At 35.4% G+C, this 22,220-nt stretch overlaps 1 protein-coding gene across 2 annotated transcripts in view; it reads left to right on the top strand.

The window, feature by feature from the left end:
- The window catches only part of TBC1D22A (TBC1 domain family member 22A), a 193,118-nt gene that overhangs the window by 55,224 nt on the left and 115,674 nt on the right, over positions 1-22,220 (top strand). For both annotated transcript variants that reach the window (XM_085326332.1, XM_085326342.1), the window contains exon 9: positions 20,906-21,015. In XM_085326332.1, the coding sequence (XP_085182458.1) occupies positions 20,906-21,015 (110 nt within the window). The remainder of the gene's footprint in view (positions 1-20,905; positions 21,016-22,220) is intronic.

Raw genomic sequence — 22,220 nt, 5'->3', positions numbered from 1 at the left:
GAATATTTTGAGGATTGTAATAAGACTGTAAAAGTCTTCAAAACTGAGAGTAAGAAATGTGCTCAAATATCATAGTTTGCGTGTTTCCTAGGGAAATATTTAAGCTATATAATGTATTTAATATTTACCCAGTAATACTTTGAGAAGAAAAGAGACGTCCCAAAGGATTATTTAAGATTTTGTATGTTCATTAATAGAAGATCTGTGTTGACTAGGTCGTCTCATGGTATACCCTAACAATGTTTACAGACAGGGAATGGATAACTTTCTTGTCTAATATCTTTTTTTTTTTTTCCATTTAAATCTGAATGTTAGAAATAAGGTTCATGGATCTTCTTATAACAACCAAAGTCACAGTTGTTTTCATGGTTTAGTCTGGGTTGAGGTACCTAATTTTAGCATATAGGTTTGTACGTTCTGAATAGTTTGAATGACTGAATATGGGAATTGAATGTTTTGAGTTGAGAGCACTCTTTCAGCCTTCCCAGCTGCATAAGTATGATGAAATGTAATTTGTTAATATCTCATTAGTTCCCCACTCAACAATAAAAGCAAGAATACTGGAACATTTTCAGTAAGATGGAATTTGTTGTCAAAACCAAGCCGAGAGGTACAAATGAGATTAAAGAGTCTTTCAGAGGGGGACTGGCCTCTGTTGGAATAGTGTAGATTAAGATTCCTTGTTTAAATTAGGAAAAGGAGGAACTTAAACCTTAGGATTTTAGTCTGAGGTTTACAGGTATGTCARTCTCTTAATTTTTTTTCCTTGAAAACTGTTTGTACGTTTATCCTGACATTCTGACGTAATATAGCAACTTCTTTGGAATTTCAAATATTAGTGGTATGGGAAGACTTTTATCCTTACTCCCAGCCTCCCACATGACATAAGAGAATTATAGCRTATGTTTTAAGAACAAATGCTAATTACTGTCAGGGCAGTTTTCCTGAAAACTCTGTGTCTTCATGTTGATTTACGTTAAAATGAATCTTGTCTGTGTGGATGTAATTCTGAAGGCGTTTTTGCAAATGAGATAAAATACGCTGTGTGACTACTCATTGAGTTAATGTGGACAAGGAAAATTTTGCTCTGGATTGCCAAGTTCTATTTGCAGCTGCCACCAGTGGCTCTCTGTACACCTTCCAGTCGATCTGAGTTCCTGTTGATCTACATCAGTTCTGAATATTAAATTGTGCTGCACAAAKACTTGGGATTTCTGACTCATGGAGTCAGCTCTGTTGTACTACATTTAACATTATTGCATTTCAGTGATTYGCTGGGCCTTGTGTGTATACCTGAACCACACAGAGGACCCAGATTTACTCATCATCTAGTGAGGAAAAAAAACTTGARTGAAATGCTATTATGGTAAGAATGCATGTCTTAACACATAACATTGTAAAAGGGATGAGTGTGTGAGACAACTCTGAGGCCCCTGGCAGTGTAGAATCAAGAGGAAATCTATATAGTAGAGAATCAGCATAAAATGGACACTGATGTAGCTCTTTATCACTTTATTATGGATAAAGAGCATGAAGAAAATGAGGCTGTTGCAGGCTGAAATAGTGATGAAGATCTTGTCTACAGTCTTCTTGAAACAGAGGAGCCTGAGACAATTTAAGGATGCTTATAAGAATACATGACCTGAAATCTTTGGAAAGAGGGGCCTTACCCTTGTAAGTATTTTTCTTGTGATCTTAAATACTTTTGTAGGAGGTGTTACATATCTATTAGTGTTTTTTATTTTTTTTTAATCAGTACTGGCATGATGGGTGGACTTTGAATTCCAGGCCCAAATCTTAGTGGGATTGGGATTGGATTTAGTTCCAGAACAGTATTACTATGAGAATGTGAAGTTTCTTTAGCCTCAGAAAAGTCATCATCTGCCTATAGCTCCCTCACTTACCTTTTCTCTCTTAACTTACAGGAAATCATCCTGTTTTTAAAATAAGATTTTTGTACTGGTTATTACCTTCCTTTCTTCCTTCCTTTTCAGCATATCTTAAACAAACAATTAAATTTAAAACCTTTTAATCTACTTTTATTGTAGTTTGGTGGATGTTGTAACTAAAATTATGGTGTTCATAATATAGTTAGTGTTTCACAGTATTGTATCATGTCTGTATCTGAGGTAATTCCTTAGYCTTTATTTATTGATTATGAACAGATGCCATTTCAGTTGAGAATTATTTTTTTTTCAAGGAAAAAAATCTGTAATTTTTAAGCTGTCAATATGTCTGTTTAAAATGTGCATGAAGCTGAATTTCTGAATGATGAGGAAGTAAGCACAGAGGATAAAGGAGATTAATTCAGTGCTCCAGACATTAGAGAATTTTGTTTGTAACTACAGAGCTAGAATGTAAAATTTTGTTTAACATTCGTTATTTTCTCCATGTGATTGGAGACTAAAAATCATTCTTGCTCTCTTCAGGAAAGAAATATGGGAAAAACTCACAAGGTAGCATTCAGGATACGAGGGACCTTGTGTGTTTGAAAAATGAAAAAAGTTTATTTGCAGTTTTTATATGTTCTTGAACTTTTCTGATAGAAAATTTTTAGAATTACACTGCATAACAAGCTGCCACTGTTTTAATGCTTTTTTTGTTCAAATATATGCATATTTGTACAACAGACAGTATTAAAATGCTTTTATTTACACATTTTAAATGATTTATGAAGCTTATACAGATTACATTTATATAAAAGCACTATGAAATATGAAATGTAATTGATGTTGTAACATTTCTTGCAAGTTGSTAAAATTATTAAGAAAATTTTTCCTCATTGTTTTTAAATCAATGGAAAATTTGCRTGAAAACCTGCTCAGAATATTTTAAATCACTCTTGTGATATGAAAATTCACTGTTGTAAATTCCATTTAATCACATTAGACCTCCTATATTTAATATAAATCTCAATAACACAGTTTCAACATACGAAAGTATATTGTAGAGGTTTTTGATAATTTCCATGACATTTTGTAGAACTATCCAAGATGTTCAATGAAATTTAAAAGAATTTTCATAAAAATGAAAATTTTATGAAGTGCTTCTTTGAGAAATACTACCGTCTGACTTCTTTTTTGTGAGCAAAGAATAATGAAAAAGAGGAAAGTGTGGGATTATCTGAGATTGTTTTTGAYGTAGGTTCATGAAGGACTACTGATTAGTTGCTTGATTCTTGATAATTCCTAATTTTTTAGTAATTGTAAAATTATATGAAATATTACACTCATAAATGTTTTAAATCATTCTCTTATTGCATGAGAAGTCATGCAATGATTAGTCCTTTATATATAATGAATTTTGCCTGGGCTTCTCACATTATTCAGTAAATGCTTTAAATATAAGAAAATAAAATTAATTCTCACTTCAGCATTGAAACTTGAAGTAACCCTTCTGAAGTTCATACAYGCCATTCTTTAATTCACAACTTCTTTTTCATTCAGCTGTTCAAGTATTTTGAGGTATTGTGAAGTATAAACGTGTTTCTTACAGGTAAACTAAATTGTGTCTAAGGAGATAAAAATATTGACCTGAATTTTAGTGGTTATAAGAAATATTTCAAAGTGATCATCTGGATTATATTTTAAAAATGTTGATTTGTTCTTATGTCTCACTTAAGAAAAATGAACCATACACAAAATTTGAGTAATTTTCTTATTTAGTATATAATACAGTTTTTCAGGCTTAATTGGGCAAAGAATATTACTTCTTTACATGCTTGTATTCGCTATAGCCAAKTAGGAGAATCCTTGTGAAAGTAACTAGCTGTAAACTGTTTGTCAGCTGGCTGTTTGCCATAAAATACTGTTGTGTTGAGGATCAGGTATAAAAACAGTATCTGTTGTAGACTTTGCAAACAGCGAGTACAAGGATAATTTGAGTCACACTCTGAGGACAACTCCTGCTTAGTTTGTAGAGGGTTAGGGAATGAGAAGAGCATGAAAAGGGGCAGAGACACCTCTTCTGTCTTGCGAGAGAGCTGATTATGGGTGGACTAATTAACAGTAAATGTTTTAAATTTTTAATCCTTTGATTGCTATGTTTTGATTTTTTTTATTTTTTTTTAAATTTACCTGGAAAATCTCATTGTTGTAACTTTCAGCAARAGTTGTTAGAATATTAATTTCTTTTAATTGCAAATTTTTCCTGTAGTTGAATATTCGGTTCTGACTTATAATTGTATAATTTCCATTAAGGACACATTACTCTTTTCACTGTAGTTATATAGGTAAAAGCCCTAGTGTGAGTATAGTTGAACGTTACACGGGTATGCACTTTTGTCTGTGGCTTGCTTGTGAAAGTTTATTCCATACTTTTTTTTCCCAAGTTGCTTAACCTGCCATGAGTCAGTGATGTCATTTTGTATCAAATATAGAATCATAGAATCAGTAAGGTTGGAAGGGACCTCTGGAGATCATCTAGTCCAACCTCCCTGCTCAAGAAGGGTCACCGAGAGCATGTTAGACAGGGCTGCATCCAGGCAGGCCTTGAAGATCTCCAGAGAAGGAGACTCCACAACCTCTCTGGGCAACCTGTGCCAGTGCTCCATCACTCTCACAGGGAAGAAATTCCCCCTCACGGTCAGGCGGAACTTCCTGTGCTTCAGTTTCTGCCCATTGCCTCTTGTCCTGTCACATGGGACAACCGAACAGAGTTTGTCCCCGTCCCCTTGACACCCTCCCTTCAGGTACTTAARCACATTGATCAGATCCCCCCTCAGTCGTCTCTTCGCCAGGCTGAAGAGGCCCAGCTCTCGCAGCCGTTCCTCATAGGGGCAGGTGCTCCAGCCCTCTGATCATCTTTGTAGCCCTACGCTGGACTCTCTGCAGTAGCTCCATGTCTCTGTTGGAGTGGGGAGCCCAGAACTGGATGCAGGACTCGAGATGAGGCCTCCCCAGGGCTGAGCAGAGGGGCAGGATCACCTCCCTCGACCTGCTGGCAACACTCTTCCCARTGCACCCCAGGAGACCATTGGCTTTCTTGGCCACAAGGGCACATTGCTGGCTCGTGGTCGACTTGTCATCCACCAGCACTCCCAGGTCCTTCTCTGCAGAGCTGCTCTCCAGAAGCTCAGMCCCCAGCTTGTCCTGGTGCCTAGGGTTATTCCTTCCTACGTGCAGGACCCTGCACTTACCCCTTGTTGAACCTCAGGAGATTCCTCTCTGCCCAGCTGTCCAGCCCGTCCAGGTTTCTCTGAATGGCAGCACAGCCCTCAGCTGCATCAGCTACTCCTCCCAGCTTGGTATCMTCAGCAAACTTGCTGAGGAGGCACTCTGTCCCTTCATCCAGGTCATTGATGAATAAGTTGAACAGGATGGGACCCAGTCCTGAGCCCTGGGGAACTCCACTAGCCACAGGTCTCCAACTAGACTCTGTGCCACTGATGATGACCCTCTGAGCTCTGCCTTYCAGCCAGTTCTCAATCCACTTCACTGTCCGCTCATCTAGGCTGCACTTCCTGAGCTTACCTAGGAGGATGTTATGGGAGACAGGGTCAAAGCCTTGCTGAAGTCAAGGTACACAATGTCCACTGCTCTCCCCTCATCTACCCAGCCAGTCATTCCATCAGAGAAGGCTATCACATTGGTTAAGCAGGATTTCCCCTTGGTGAATCCATGCTGGCTACTCCTGATCACATTCTTTTCCTCCATATGTCTGGAGACAGCATCCAGAATGAGCTGTTCCATCACCTTTCCAAGGATGGAGGTGAGACTGACTGACCGACAGTTCCCTGGGTCCTCCTTCTTGTGTTTCTTGAAGACTGGAGTGACATTGGCTTTCTTTCAGTCCTCAGGCACCTCTCCAGTTCTCCAGGACCTTTCAAAGATGATGGAGAGTGGCTTGGCAACAACATCTGCCAGCTCCCTCAGYACYYGTGGGTGCATCCCATCCGGGCCCATGGATTTTTGGATGTCTAGCCTGCTCAGCAGGTCTCTAATCCTTTCCTCCTAAACCAAAGGAAAATCTTCCCTTCTCCAGACTTTCTCCCTCACATCCAGGCTACAGGATTCATGAGGGCTGSCCTTAGCACTGAAGAGCGAAGCAAAGAAGGCATTCAGTAATTCTGCCTTCTCTGTATCCCTTGTCACCAGGGCCCCTGCCCCATTCAGGAGCGGGCCCAYATTTTCCCCAGTGCTCCTCTTGCTGCTGATGTATTTGAAGAAGCCCTTCCTGTTGTCCTTGACATCCCTTGCCAGACTCAATTCCTACTGGGCCTTAGCCTTCCCTCGCAGCATCTCTGCATACTCTTACTGCAGTCCTCTGATTCTCCCACGTAGCCTGTCCCCTCTTTYACATTCTGTGTACTTTCTTCCTCTGTCTGAATTTGGCCAGGAGCTCCTTGCTCACCCATGCAGGTCTCCTGCCCCCCTTGCTGCACTTCTTCCTCCTTGGGATGCACCGCTCTTGAGCTTGGAGGGAGTGAYGTTTGAACACTAGCCAGCTCTCATGGACTCCCCCTTCCTTCTAGGGCCCTAACCCATGGGATTCTTGTAGTTARGTCTCTGAAGAGCCTAAAGTCTGTTCTCCTGAAGTCCAGGGTTGCAATCCTGCTTGTTGTCTTACTTCTTTCCTGCAGGATCCTGAACTCCTCCATCTCCTGGTCACTGCAGCCAAGGCTGCCCCCAACCTTCACATCTCTAACCAGTCCCTCTCTGTTAGTACGGACAAGCTCCAGCAGGACACCCTTCCTTGTAGGCTCCTCCAACATTTGTGACAAGAAGTTGTCATCAGTGCATTGCAGGAACATCCTGGCTGTTTTTGTTTTTCCAGCAATATTTACTGTTCTTCARATGGAGATCCACATTCATGTTTGTGTGTTCTACTTCAAGTGCCTCATGTAGTTTAGAGGGTTAATATGGATTTTCTTCTGGTCTAAAATTACGTATCTATTTGTACCCTGTCTTATATTAAATATTATTTTACTTTTTCCAGGAAAAAGTCAAAGCAAACTCAAATCTCTGCCATTAGTTATCACGATAATTGAATAAGAACTCTTCTTTTTTTGATTTAAGTATTGGAGTTTTTCAGCTAACTCTGATTTTGTCTATTGAAACACAGTCTGTTTATATTATCCAGCTATTTTCTGGTATCTCTTCTGTGTTTTTCAGTAAGRTGCATTAAAAAGTAGTTGAGAAAAGATTTCTATTCCCCACATATACAAATTTTTTCTACTAACAACAGTTTTAGTAAGATCTACTAGATGAAAAGGAAGATAAATATGATGGCTGATATGCATTTTAATTATCTATTTTAATAGTTGGTTTTGCATCAGTATTTCTGTTTTTAAATTCAGAAATGCATTTGTCTAGAGAAGATGTGTTATAATATGATGCKCAAAATGCACTCCCAGATTTTTAAACATGAAATGAAACTGATAATATGAAAGTTACCTTAAAAGGAAAGGAGGATCGAAATATCTTTTGTATATTATATTGTSTCATTTCTGAAAGAAAAGAAAATAATAGATGTTGCATTCTGAGGAAACCATGCGAGTTTAATGAAAGGTATTTTAATTGAAACTGCTAAATTAAAAATGTTGGATTATGAGAACTTGAGTAATTTTGGAAGCAGTAAAATGAAACTGAAAAGCCAAAAGACTTTTGCAGGTGTAAAAATGAAAGAATTGTGGAGAAAGATTAAGCTAATTGCAATTAATGTAACTGTACAGAGAGAAATGTATTCCAAAGGGAGCTGCATATTTTAGTTCTGGCATGTGCACTCATTTCACTCTCCCCATGGTCTCTATATACTTAAAATTAATGATTATCTTTCTATAGTGAAGAAGCACTGAGGTGGTTATACTTTGAGATCTAAATCTTCTCAAGCATGCTTTCTGACAGATTGGGAAATGGCTTTAATGGCTTTTGGCATCCAAATATAACAACTTTGCATGTTTATTATGAAGGAACTCACAGAAAAAAAGAGGAAAGAATTATTTCAGCAATGATAATAGGCTGTATGAATTGTCAGAAATATACAATTCAAGTACTGTTTATAGACAGTAGTATTTCAAGATCTAAAAGAAAGCTTTTAAATTGAGATTTATCGGTACTTTAAATTTTTGTTTTAAATGTCTTTTTGTTATTTTGTTAATAATTGGTCTGAATGTTTTGAGACATTTAAATACAGTTGTTAAGTCCATAGACTGAAACTTATTCAAATAGCCTTTAGTTGTAGTTCAAATGCGAACTATTTTTTAAGTTTGGAAATCCAAAATTTTAGATTTATACCTTTCACTGTAGAAAATAAAGTATAAAGCAGCAGTGAAAAAATTAAATACTTAAGCAGAGTGGCTAAGAATAAAATGAAAAAATCAATTTTTGCCAAACAATCTTTTTCTATTTTAATTGTCTTATTCCATACAAACCAGAAAATGCTTAATGCTTTTATAGCACATGAATTTTGATTTTTTWAAAAAAGCAATTCTTTTTTCACGTATGTAACTAAAGATACTTTCAGAACTAAGCTGCATGTTCTGCCTTTCATTGTGAAATATAAGAAAAAGGTTTGCTTTCTTTAAATTAGATTTGTACTAAAATATATTACTTTTCTTACATTAATATAGGAAATGAGTGTAAAGAAACCTAGCTCTGTTATTTTTGGTAGATAGTGGGGTTTTTTAGAGAGAAGGTTTGCAATTTAATTGAGAGTGGCAGCAGTAAGTGCTAAAGTTGACAGTCCTTAAAGTAGCCCCATAGAAACATATTTTAATAGATAAAGTGAGCATTAGATATGTCTTGCTGAGTTCCTCTTACTGCTGTGTAATTTTTCTATTACTAATTCTGCAAATATTTTTGTGAGATTAAAATATTATATATTTTGTAAACAGCTAAATTTAGTTTTCCATGAAGTGTAATTCCTTGGCTTTTTATAATGATTTTTTTTAAAAAAAAATCTGTTCTTTTTTAAAATGAATGTRTTTCCACTGAACATGATGAGTAATATTGAATGGAAAAAGCAGTGCATGTATTGAAATGATCATCTTAACTTTTTAAAATTTCCAGATTCCTTAAAAATATTCTTAGGGTGCAGTTCACTAATAAAATTATTTTAATAGGAATTTTTTCACATATGTTTCTGCACAGATACCCCTGTATCTTCTTGTGGGAATCTCTGATCTTAGCACAGTTAGTTTAGTGAATTTTATTTATTTGCCCTTTTCATTAGATCTGTTACTGTGGGAAAATTTATAGTCTTTTTGTAATTGCTGCCCCCCCCTCAAATACTACATTCAGAGTAAAAATGTCATAGAAAGATAGAAGTTGGAAGAGGCTTGAAAAGGTTATCCCAGTCTACCTCCCTCCTCAAGWTAGGGTCAACTGTATCTAGGAGCAAAACTGTCTACCATTTAAAAAACATACAGCACAGAAATGGGCACAATACTGAGCTCCATTTACTTGAGGTTTTCTGTTTCTGTGTAGTCTGTTCTAGTTTCTGCTGTTGTCAGTGTTGGAATAAAAATGTGAGGTCTCCCCTCCATGCTCCAATACCTAGTAATAYAAATCTTTCTTATTGCTGTTGAACGTAATTACTTTTTGTCTTGTCAGCAACTTACTTTTTTTTTTGTGATTAGATCTTTGCATATTTAAAGATTGTTAGCATTGCTCTCTTTAGTTCTTATTAAAATATTTCAGTTCCTTCCTTCTTTCTTCTCAGGATATGTTTTCCAGCCTTGTTTGTGTTCTGCAAGGCCAGTTCCTGAGGCTTGCTTTAGACTTACTTGATTGCATTGTGATTCAACTCTTGTCCCATTCCTGTTGTTTTCTGGTCTGTGTGTTTGTGTGTGTGTGTGTGTGTGTGTGTGTGTGTGTGTGTGTGTGTTTGATGTTTAAAATGTATGGGTTTGATGCTTAAAAAATTAAGTGATAAAAACAAACTTAGTCATTAATGTGTTTTGGAGGGAGAGTTGAACCTCTGATCTTTCATTTCCTGTTCTCAAAGCACCTTTGGATTTTTCAGGAAACTTGTCAGGCATTCTGAGAAAATGCTTGTCAGCATCCYCTGCTCGTGATACATATTGGTTGATATCTGCTAATCCTCTGTGGCTGGGGTTTATTTTAAAATTATTTGATCTTACTAGTTTGCTTTTGACCTTCCCTGGCTGTTGTCTCCCATTTAAGCTTCAACCTGATACTTTTCAATTTTACAATGTTTATTTTCTTTAGAGAACTAAAAGCCACCATATGAATTTCCAAGGTTGTTAAAAATCAGTTATTTTATCTAAAGCCTTAAGTATCTCCTCTTAGATACAACTTCAAATTCCTGTATGAAATTCATACAGTAGTCATCAGAGGTTAATACTGCTGTCAGCAAAAAACATCTGCAACAGTTCTTTCAAATGTACAAGTTTCAGCAAAGGTTTTTTTACATTGTGCGAAACAAAACAAAACCTCAAAACTCATAAACTTGATTTGTAACTGATGGACTTTGATAGTACTTCTGCAAAAAACRTTATTTCTCTCTTTTCAGAAAACTGTTAGATTTTGGTAGTCAGTATATACAGTGACGTCAGAAGAACCATACATAACAAAATATTTTGGCAAATTATTCTTGTGGCAATACTAATGAATACAAAGGTATTATTTTGAACTTGAGCTTGGTAAATTTTCTATAATACGATTTTTGTTTTATTGTCATCAGACCTATTCTTAACTGAGTATAAAAATGAGTATAAAAGTTAGTTACAATGTCAAGATGCATATAGGTAGGTGATGTCACTATAGAAGTATAATTATTTGCATTTTTATTTTGTGTTTGGAGGCATTAAAATACATTCTTACACATACCACTTGCTGCTTATGTTTTTGTGAGTGTCCTTTTCCACATGACACATCTGTGGTTCTTCTTGTCAGTCTTTAACTCTGTAATTAACCTAATTTTAAATGAGATCACTTTGACAGAAACTTTTCGATAGTAGTAGTTGAATAGTCCTCAGTAGTTCTATGTTACAAACTTTGCCTATGGAACCAACAGTAATTATATTCATGAGTTTTTTTTATTCATCAAAATAGAGTATCATTTAGTTATTCATAGTGGGAGGGGGGAAAAATAAGGAAGAAATTCTTCGCAGATTACTTGCACACCAAAATCTTACTTTCCTTGCAGTTTTACCATCCTGTCCTGGGGCTAGGCTGGGTAGTATACAATATAAAGCTGTATTGTATAGCTAGTTACTATGTTCTCCCCTGGACAATCAGTTCGAGTCTGTTTTCGTATGATCCATAGGTAGTCTCTTTTTAATCGTTTGAAGATTTGAATCTGATCAGTTGATTCTTTTACCATGATAGTACAGATGGACTTTCAGTAGTACAGTTAGTATGCCATCCAGGCATGGAAAATTGAGTATTTTTTTTATACTTTTTTGGAAAGGAATAGTTTATTGAATATTGCAACTAACTGTGTATATGTATATAATTATACATGTGTATATGTGCACATTTGTGTGTACAGATGTATCTATCCATCTGTCAGATAATTAGAGATTGCTGTAATACAAATGTTTGAAACACTGAAAAATCAGGCCAGTTCCAAACTTCAAAACAATACTTACTAGATTAACAATATAYATGGCCAATAGTTAATGAATGCCAATTCTTAATTATCATCAATACCTGTTCCAACAGTCATTAACAAACATCCTAAATTAGCTGTCGCTATTCAGTGCCACAGACCTGATGCTGTGTAGTTGGCTTTCATGGCAGTGGTCCTTGATGGTCTTAATCACCAAGGTCAAGGTGAATTAGGCTTAATTTGATGAGGGAAGCTGGAATGGAGTGGGATGTCTTTTCCCTATTTTCCCCCCTTTGTTGTTAGTGTCTCTTGCTCCTCTCTYCCCAAAAGAAGGGGGATGATCTCATCTGCTCTTAACATCGTATATGTCATTTGTGGGACCAGGAGTTGGTCTGATTTTCCTAGGCTTGAGTATTGCAAGATTGCGTTTTTGCTGTATCTTGCAYGTTCTGTGGGTTCCATCAAGTGTCTTTTCTGTTTGTTCTGCAGGATTATTGTGGTTTTGCCCGTCCTTTCCTTCCTGCTCTACATCCTCAGTTTGAATCTTGCAGATTTTGTTACTTGCACATGTTTTCCTGTCACAGTTGATGCAGCTATACCACAAGTCTGTTTTACCCTTTGAAGTTAGGTATTTTTTATATATTTATGCTTAGTTGTGTTACAAAATGCTTGTTGTTCRTTATGTTATTAGTACTATTACAATGTTACAAAATGCTTAGACGCTGTTGCCAGTTTGTGCTATTTTAGTGTGTTTTAGTGGGTTCAAGACAAGCTAATATTAACTTGCTTAGTGTAATTCATGAGTGCAACAGGCCTCTACTTTGTCTACATGCTAACAAATCGCATCTCTTATCAGATACAGACCCTGTGTGTGAGATCACGTTGCTTTTGTAAATATTTTAATGTTTTATATTTATGAATATTGCAAATAAATTTTATTTGCATGTTCTTGGAGTTGTTTCAGATACTTATAATTGATGGATGGGATGCCTAGACCAGGAGGTGGGATCCTGCTTCTTCAGTTAAGACGCAAAGGAATTTTTCCTTTTGGTGTACTTTACTGAGGGAGTAGAAGAATGGGTAGTGATCCAGCTGCAGGCTGCAGATTAAAACAAGTTAAAAACAGAAGGGTAGAATAGAAAAAACAAAACAAAACAACAGCATGCAGGAAGCTTGCAGATATGAGTTTCTCTTTGTCCTTAAAGCAGTATGACAATGTATAGACAAATGTTAGATTATGTTAGATAACCAAATCTATTTCCTTTAGCCATACCAGCCCCAATAGTTTAGAGTCTACCGGTGACAAGGAGGAGATGAGCCTGTGCCTCAAAKCTTACCCGAGAAACAGATAAGATAATCGGTGTCAAGTTGCAAGCTGCTGCAATGGGACTGTTTCAAGCATTATGGTTGAGTTATTTAAAGCAAGATCAGTATTAGTAGTGAAGCTCTTTTCACTCTGTATAAGCAGTGGAAAACTATATTACAATTTAGCAGTCAGTTGAAATTAGCATAAGCTGGTGCTTCTGGTGAGTAAACAATCCTGATTTCTTTCTGCTGCTCACTTGTTCCAGTACCTGAACTCCTCTTCTGGTTGGATTAGTTCCCCAGTTGAGTCACCATACAGCTATATGAAAGCTCCTGCCCGCATGAGGAGCCAGAAGTTGTAGTGAGAAGGCAAGGGCTACTTTCTTAGTGTAAGTTTGACGTACAGAATAGATGGAACAACATTGTTACGCTGCAGTTCAGCCACATTAAGCTGACATACATGTGATTCTTTATGAAGAGGAAAGTAAAAAGGAACACTCTTGTTTTTGCTCTCTGTCTGATGTTTGTGTGCAACTTACATTTGTGCCAGCCCAGCAGGGATTTGGATCAGGGAATATCTTGACCAGCTTTATATCTTGACCATTTTCCTGACCAAATGCACAGCATAGTGCAACAGTCCCAGCATAGCATAAAAGAGAGCTTGAGCCAGGACACAAGGGTTCAATGCCTGCAATAACTGACTCAGGGCGCTTCTCACAAAGATAAATAAGACTAAGAGGCATGGGAGAGAGGTGAAATCTTTAGGTAACCTTGTTGCTGAATAAGCTGAACTTTCATACTGCTAGCTGTCAGACATCTTTGGGATTCTGCTTTGAGAAGGTTAAATGACTAGCAGAATTATCCAGTTAATTCCAAAACTTACGCCTTTTTTTTTTTGTAGTTCACTCATTTGTTTTGAATGCTATAAACAAAACCTGAATGTTGCCTAATAATACTTCCATTCCATTATACTATTGAAGATAGGTTAATATTAAGCAGTACTGGAATCTAGTCACAAGGTCTTGGATCCTTGGATCCGCCAATGGATCCTGCTCCTTGAATTCAATCATTCTTTGCTGATACTTCAAGCTTCTGAATGATTTTCCTCAGTAATACAAATTTTGGTCGAACAAAACTGACTTTCTTCTCAAAAGTGTGCAAATGACTGTCACTTTATTAGTTGTTTGACAGAGGGAATTGAACAGTAATCTATTTTGCACCCTTTCTTTTGAAAGATAAAACACGTGCCTTCCTGCATCAACTATTTTGCAAAATACAGATTTTTAAGTTAGGTATCCACTGTTTTCAGCTGCAAAGGCTGTTCGGTAAAAATCCATTATTACAGCTTTAGAATATTTCACAACCAAACTATTATTTCTTTGAGTTCTATTACACACTCAACTTTTTGTTGTTTTCATATTGAAACCAGACAATGATTTCCGTGGCATTTAAAAAATGTGGAACCTTTTATAGACCAGTCCATATTGTGTCTAAGTAAAAATGGTATGCTTGGTTTTAAAGTACATCTTAGGAAAAAGTAGCAATTGCTTAAAACCTTTACGACTCTGCAAAGAATGCATGAAGAATTTTAAATGATTCAACTGCAATCTGTATATTACCCGGTCTCATGTTATCTTACTTTAAATAAACAGAGGACTGTAAGTTATTCTCGTCCTCAATCTGAAAGAAAACAAAATATTGATAAGACAAACTGTGGTAGGAGGTATACAGCAACAGATCATTTTAAACTATTTTATGTTTGGGTATTTGTAGCCTTCAACCCTTCCTAATACTTGCAAAATTTTGTATCACGTGTCACTTTTCCCTGGCAATCCAGTTTTGTCGATGATAGCAAACCTATTGAAGTGATTTATCTGAAAAAAATGTGCGCTGAACATTGTGTTCTTCATTATTGCTAGAAATACATTTTTGATAAGAGCTGTCATCTTACAAGCTTTGAACACTTTTGGTTCATAATAATGTCATAGTCAGAAAGGTGGCTTAAAGCTTTTTATAGAGGTAAATTATATTTACTGGCCAGATTTCTCACCTTTGTAAGAGGTTGCCAGTTTTGTGGGTGAAAGACCTTCTGATATCAGCTGGTTTACTTGATTCCCTTTGATGCTCTGTGTTTTGGCAGTAGTGTTAAAGCACTAAAGGTGTGTTACATATTTGTCCTATCTGAATTTTTGGTGTGTAATCAGAGTTATCTGCAGCTTGTGGGGAGCTCATATCTTTTTGTTTAATTTGCAACATAAGCTAAGAATTTCCCTGTTTTTCAAATAAATGTATAATTCTTGAAAAAAACCCATAAACCTATTTCTGTGTAGACATCTGCAATCGCTTATGAATAGAAATTAAGAAGTAGTTCTGGACTTTTCAGCAAAAAAATATATGCTCTTGCCATTAGAATCTGGTCAAGAAAAAGATCGAGTGAGAAGTCGTGCTTGGAAACATGCAAGTCTCCCAGTGACTTACTATTATGAAGAAGAAGAATCTGGAAGAGAATAAATACATGAAGTGTTTACGTGAAGTCTTTTGTGATGAAAGAATTTGAGAGCACTTGCAGTTAATTCTGAAAGCATAATATTTAGGTCAAAGGAATCAAGTTTACGGTATTTTTATAGAAGATGTGATTTTCCTTCTTTCCTTCTCCAGTTCAAAGGAGATTATAACATTATCCATATGCATAAAATTATTTTCAGAACTAATGATTAATAAAGTAAAATGATTAAAACAGAATGATGTTAAAAGCATCATTCTTACAATGATGTATAAATTTATTTACCCTGCTTCCTTTTAGATCTTTAGGAAACTGTGACAGAGCCACTGAACACAAGTAAGATTATTAACGGTGTTAAAATAGACAATACACTGTGTGTGTGAAAAAAGGACTGATAATATGGGAAGGTTTTAAATACATTAAAGTCATGTTTACTGGAGCCTGAACTGATAAGATGATAGACTTCCTTTTATTTATTTATTTGATTTTATCTTTATGACTTTAGTATCACAAGGAAAAGGAAGCTTTTACTTTAGTTAATCAGTCCTTAGCAGTTCAAAAGCTATATCTGTCTGATAAATGCATAATCAGGTTCTTTTTTAGGGGAGATATTGATGTGGTTACATAAATCTGTAATCAGCTAATTGTTACTGTAAGAATTCACACTTAAATGATCTATTATATCCTGATCTCTTTAGAAAAAACATTGCAGTAATGTAACAATGGCTGAATAGCTGTTTCATAAATCTTTGAAAACTTTGCTTCAAGGTGCAGTGCTTAAGACCTTCTAGATATGGGAATGTTACTCTTCACCTCCACACACAATTACATGTTTTTGTAGTTTGTTTACTTAGCTAGTAATTTTTAAGTTAGGTTTATCAGAATAAATAACTGCTGCAGTAGTTTAAAACAAAATAATACTTTAATTCTACAAACTATACTGACAGGTGTTCACATGTCAAAATGATTTCCCTGCACCTCTGTAAGAGCTGTATAAGGTCTATATAAGCTCTGTTGGTCTTGAAATCTGTCAGAAAGAATCCAGGAAGAAATATATTTAAGGAAATAAGTGCTACCAAACAGAGAATGATTTTAGGATATTCAGAAAATTAACATTTCTAATGCTAATATGAATTRTAGAGTAAATTATAAATTATATATAAAAGAAAATCAAGCATAATTTAATGACCATCTTTCAGGTCTGGTCTTGGCTTCTCCATTTGATTTGTTCTTGTACCACCATGCATTTTGATTCCTGCTTCTGCTCTAGTCAACTCAGATGAGTTTTACGTGAATTTGGGTGCTGGGACAGCATTTCAAGATAAAGGGCTAAAATAATAACATTAAAATGGCAATTAAATGTCTGCTAGCACTGAAAACATATTTCCTTTGATAGTATATATGTTTTATTTAATAGAATGGGTTTTGTTTAAGCTTGCTTGAAATGGAGAAGCTGTAAAACTCTGTCAAGTTATAGTCATTATTTTCTCTCCCTTTTTATAAAGACTGAGAATTGGTATTGTAGAGTCTCCTTCTCTGGAGATATTCAAGGCCTGCCTGGATGCAGCCTTGTCTAGTGTGCTCTAGGTGACCCTTCTTGAGCAAGGGGGTTGGACTAGATGATCTCCAGAGGTCCCTTCCAACCTTACTGATTCTATGATTCTATGATTCTATAAGTAACAGATGTGGATAAAATCTGAATACCTTTTGTTTATTGCATTTGGAAAGGGATTATTGGATGCAGTTGGCTATTGGGATGCATTGGGAGTGCTACTAGTTACTAAAGCAGTAATATTATTCCACTTTAATCTCATTTGTTTTTCATGTTTAGTCTTCATCTTGGGACATGACTTTTTCATAAATGAGATTCTTCTTGAAGTTAAAATTTACTATTTCTTCAGTTAATGTAAAAATTTGTGTAGTATGATTCCATCTGTCTGTAATGGCAGATATTTGTTCATGATCTATACAGAAAAGGTGTAATTCAATTATTTCAATAACATTTGTATATTTTGATCACCTTCCAGCAAAAGTATTGACTACTCTTAATCTTATATTAAAATCTATCTTTTCTTTCTAATGGAGGCAAGTCATCACTACCTGTTTAACATGTCTGTATTTATTGTACTTGGAGAAATAAATGTGTAACAAGTTGTAACTAGTAAAATTTTTATTTTATTCTGGTGCCACAGCCTTTTTGAGGGGATCCAGTTAAAACCATCCAGAACAAGCTAGTGATTCTTTTCACACTGCAGAAGGCTTCAGAAGCATACACTGCAGGTGACAAAAAAGCAACTAACACCATGCTTACAACATACACTGGGAATGACTAAAAAGCAGCTAATACCATGCTTACAGCAACAGACATTTGGATCAACATGTCATTGACTCCATGCTACAGCAATTTTCCTCCAGGCAACTGTTTACTGTCTTATACAATTACATAGATAACACGATAAAAATCTCCACAGGAAACTGAAGAAAATGAGAAATGTTGCTGTGAGACTTTGTAATTGGGAATTTTTATGAAGTGATTTTTTTCCCAGATACTGATACATACACACATTTGCCTGCTGTTTTTTCCCATTTTTTTGTTATTTAATCTCTGTATTATTAGCCATTCAGATTTAACTCATGGCAAAAAAAATTGATCTAAAACTGCAATTTGCAATTCTGTTTTCCAAAACAATACTTACAGTGAAATAATAATTCGTCTCATGTACTTTTTAGATGATAGTCATTTTTGCTTTCTGTTGTTTGTCCTGAAACCCTTTCCACTCTTTCTTTTACAATGTCTCTAATGTATTTCTTCCTGCAAGTAAGCAAAAAGATAGTCCTTATAACAATCAGCTTGATTTTTTTTCTTAAAATTACACTTTTTCTTAAAAAGCACTTTGCACTGTATCCCTAAAGAAGTAAGAAATAATTATGCAAACTGTTAGTTTGCATGTTGTTGTGCCAATCAAGTGTTCCTTATTTTGAACAAGTYGTCTTGAAAATGAATGACCCAGGTTCACTTCAGCTGTAGTGTGGAAAAATGATATTTCAGATAATCAGGGTCGGTTTTGAACTTCCTCAATAAAATGTAGCAAATTAAGCCATACAGATGCAGCAGAAACTATTGCAGTTCCTGAGCACTTACTTGCTTTGTGGCTTTTATGAGACTTTGTGATCTTTAAGGTTAGTATGTGGGTGGCTTCTGTGATGTAGCTCCTTGTGAGCATCCACAATATCTTAATCAAGAAGTACTGGTTAGAATTCTATCATATAGAGGAAATATACTTCTTAGCAGATACAATGGAAAATATATGTAGCTAGATTTTACTCCTTGGAATGTTTTAATATCTAGTTTCTAAGCTAAAGTTTGAGACAGTTGTCTTACATAAGGTAAATGCTATTAGTGTACAGTCAAAATACACTTTGTCTTGCACATTAGGAGCGGATTTTTTATGTATTTCAGAACTTCATTTTCTGACATTAGAAGACACCATCTTACTACAGATGCATATGAAGCACAATAGAAAATTGTATTGCAAGTTACTCGTATATTTAAATAACATATCATAAAAAATCCTGAATATTTATATTATGGTTAAGATGCTTATGAAAATGCTAGGAATCAATCAATATATGCTACAGAAAAGCATGATGTTATTGCATGTCTTTGCCAAAGAGAGCCTTGAGAACAGAAAAACTGGATAAATACTTCCTAAAAGTGTTGTTCTTATGTCCATATCATTATGCATGGACATATGTGGTATTATATTTAGAGCCTTTCTTTTACTGTATTTTTTTAGTGAAAGAATTGGGTGATTTCTTGAATGCTATGTCCATTTTTTGATTTACGAATTCACCCAAAGTAGAGCAGAAACAACTTTCCATCTCTGATATGATCATTTTTTCTGTGAAATAATGATACTTCTCCTTAAAATATTGAATTTACTGTCAAGACCTGAGTCCTTTTCAAAATGGCCTATTCAAACATCCATTTTTGGGCTTGATGAACATACTTATGGTGATGACAAGCAGTAGGGAACCACTGGAAATGTTTCTGAAAAGTGATGCTCTATTTTCTTGAAAAGAAATAAATCTGTGGTCTGTCTAATTTGAGAGCACTTCCTTGACAGAAAAATTAGAATCTAGTTGTTGCAAAGTATTTATACTGAAGTTTCTTTGCAGTCCAAGTACCTTCAGCCTTATTTCTCAAACTGCCTTTCTTTTCTGACTTTTTGTCATTTTGGATTGTTGCAGGTAGTTCAGTCCCAGGGTGAGAAGTCTTCTGGTGGGCAGTCAGTCTTACGTCAGCTAGTTTTAGCTTTCTGCAGTTTAGCGGTCTACCTTCTAGGGTAGTCATTGTAAGCTCAAGTTATAGCTAATAGAAGCAGGAATCTTTGGGGAAGTGATTAATCTGCTTTATTTTAGGTATCTGCTTCAGAATGAGAGCTAATACAGCTCTGTAGCTTACTTGTTTCCACACTGGCTGTAAAGGGAGGTAAGATGTTCAGTTGGTTAGGTGAATTTTAAACTTATTTGTTGATTTAAATCCTGGTGTGTGAATACAATGTGAAATGGTAGATCTGAAAGAGGAAGATGAGAAACGGTAAGATAAGTAAGATAAAGAGCCCTTTTCATTTGCTACCTTTCCATAACTGCCTGTAGAAGAGTTACTGTGTACTGCTATGGTCTGTAACTTTCTTTTTGTTCAGAAATATGACAGCAGTATCCTGCAAAAAAAAGATGCTCAGAGACAGGAAATTTGCAAAACATCCATAATCCAAGTGGCTATAATCTCATTCCTTCAGTAAGTATTTACTGATGGAGTGCCCAAAGAGTGCTTTTTTTGAGAGGAATAATGTTCAGTGTTCCTTGCATTTTATATAAACATGAGGAATTTTGATTTGTTTATTGTTTTACTTGAGGCATTGCGAGGCAGAAAGAGAATGTGCTCTTTCTTTTTTACTTTTTTTTCCCTTAATCTTTTTGATTTGTTTTTTCTCATCACAGTGTGATTGTCAAATATATTTTGGAATGAAAATTAAATTAAAAATTTGTCAAATGTATGTCACCTAAGTTAATTCTCTAATCTGAATTAAGTTTCTTGCTCTCTCTGTATATATTTACTTACTTACTTTTTTGCTGGTGATCTGTTTCACTGCAGTCATTTCCTGTTATCTGTTGTCCACATTCTTCTCAGAGCTGTCAGTTTTTCTGTGTGTGATACAAATGTAGACATGTTCTGCAGAGATTGCTCATACAGAGCTYGAGGCCTCTTACAGTGCTTCTGATAATCCTCTTTCAGATGTGAAATGTCTAGAATGAAGTAATTTATTATATATTRATTCTGATTAACCAGACATGGTTTGAGATTTTCACAGTCTGCAACAAATTAAGTATTCATTAACATTTAAAGTCATTAGATGACACAGTTGAGCAATAAATGATTCATTTTGTTCCTCTTGAAGGAAATGTCTGTTAAAGTTACTGACTAGAAGATGAGTGAGAGTTGTCTTTATCTTCAGTTATTTTCTTTATTTATTCTATACTCTTCATTGACTTGTCTTTCTGTCACTTTTTCTGAAACAGAGGAAGAAGAAGTGGAAAATTTTGATGTTTCCAGTCTGCCTGAAGAAGTGCTGCAGAACATAGAAGCTGACAGTTATTGGTGCATGAGCAAGTTGCTTGATGGCATTCAGGTAAATTGATTTTTCCTGCCTTTAAGTAATGGAGATAACTAATTAATGTCAAAGCCTTGAATTACTTTAAGGATGCTGAGACACAGTTCATCTATGAAAAATAGGGGGGAGAGATTTTTCCAGTAGGAGATACCTGCTGCAAGCTTGGAATAATGTTAAAAAATATAAGAAAAACTCTGTGGAATTTTTTTTTTCTCCTCTATAAAATATCTTTGTTTCATTGTAATATGGCATACTAGAACAGAGTCAAAATCTCCAATTCCAGAGAATTAGGCATCCCAGTCAACAAGTGTGGAGAATATTTGCTCAAGTCTCCAAGTAAGATGCTGTTATTGGGGGGAAGAAAAGCTGACTTCTCTTTATTTATTTGTTCTTAAATCATTAATATAGTAACCTTTAAACAATTACTGTCTTAATTCCTCCTGAAATTATCTTATCTTTAAAACACCCTTTTAAAACTACTGTGATGTTTATAGTGCTTCATGCAGTTTTGTTTTGTTTGTTTGTTTGTTTTAAACATGCGGGGACTGTAAGTATGGACACAGTTCTCTGTTAAATACAATGAGTAACAGACTGAGAATGGGGAATTTATGCATATGTATGTTTTTGTTTATGTTTCATAAATTTATGAAGATGTAGAAAGCTCTACAGGGAATAGTAAATAAGCAGTTAAACACTCTGTGTTCAGATGAGAGTGGAAACTGTACAACCTAGCATGGATTAAATGATAGGCCAAACATACCCGTGTTCGATATTTAGCATTGTAAAACACTATGCTATGGCACTGACTCGTGAAAAAGTAGACTTTGTACTTTTTGGTTTACAAAGAAGTTACTTGAATTAAATTTTATAGGCTGTATGCTGTAAAAGGTATCAGATAGTATCTATCTATTACCTGTTTTTCAGATCTGTATCTGTCAAGGTAGTCATTCTGAATCTTGCTAGAAAGCAAAAATAAACCAATCTTGGAAACTCAGAGCATATACAACATTCAGAATTGTTATAGGACCAAAATCAACCTTTGGTAGAAATATGATGCTTTCTAAATTGTGGGGATTTCTCCTTTGYACTGACAAGAAAGAATTGTTTTTAGCTATATTTGGTAGGAGATGTTCTTGCATCTGTTTTCAGAGCTTATTAGAAAATAAGTTATGGTTACAAGTATTTAGTACCTTCCTCCTTTATATTTTTTTTTTTTTTTTTTT

The sequence above is a fragment of the Rhea americana genome, unplaced genomic scaffold (genome assembly GCF_003343005.1).
Source record: "Rhea americana isolate MKP2758 unplaced genomic scaffold, rheAme1 scaffold_1, whole genome shotgun sequence".
NCBI classification, from domain to species: Eukaryota; Metazoa; Chordata; class Aves; order Rheiformes; family Rheidae; genus Rhea; species Rhea americana.
Note: the sequence above shows the minus strand (reverse complement) of the source record. Positions and strands in the feature narration are given on the sequence as shown.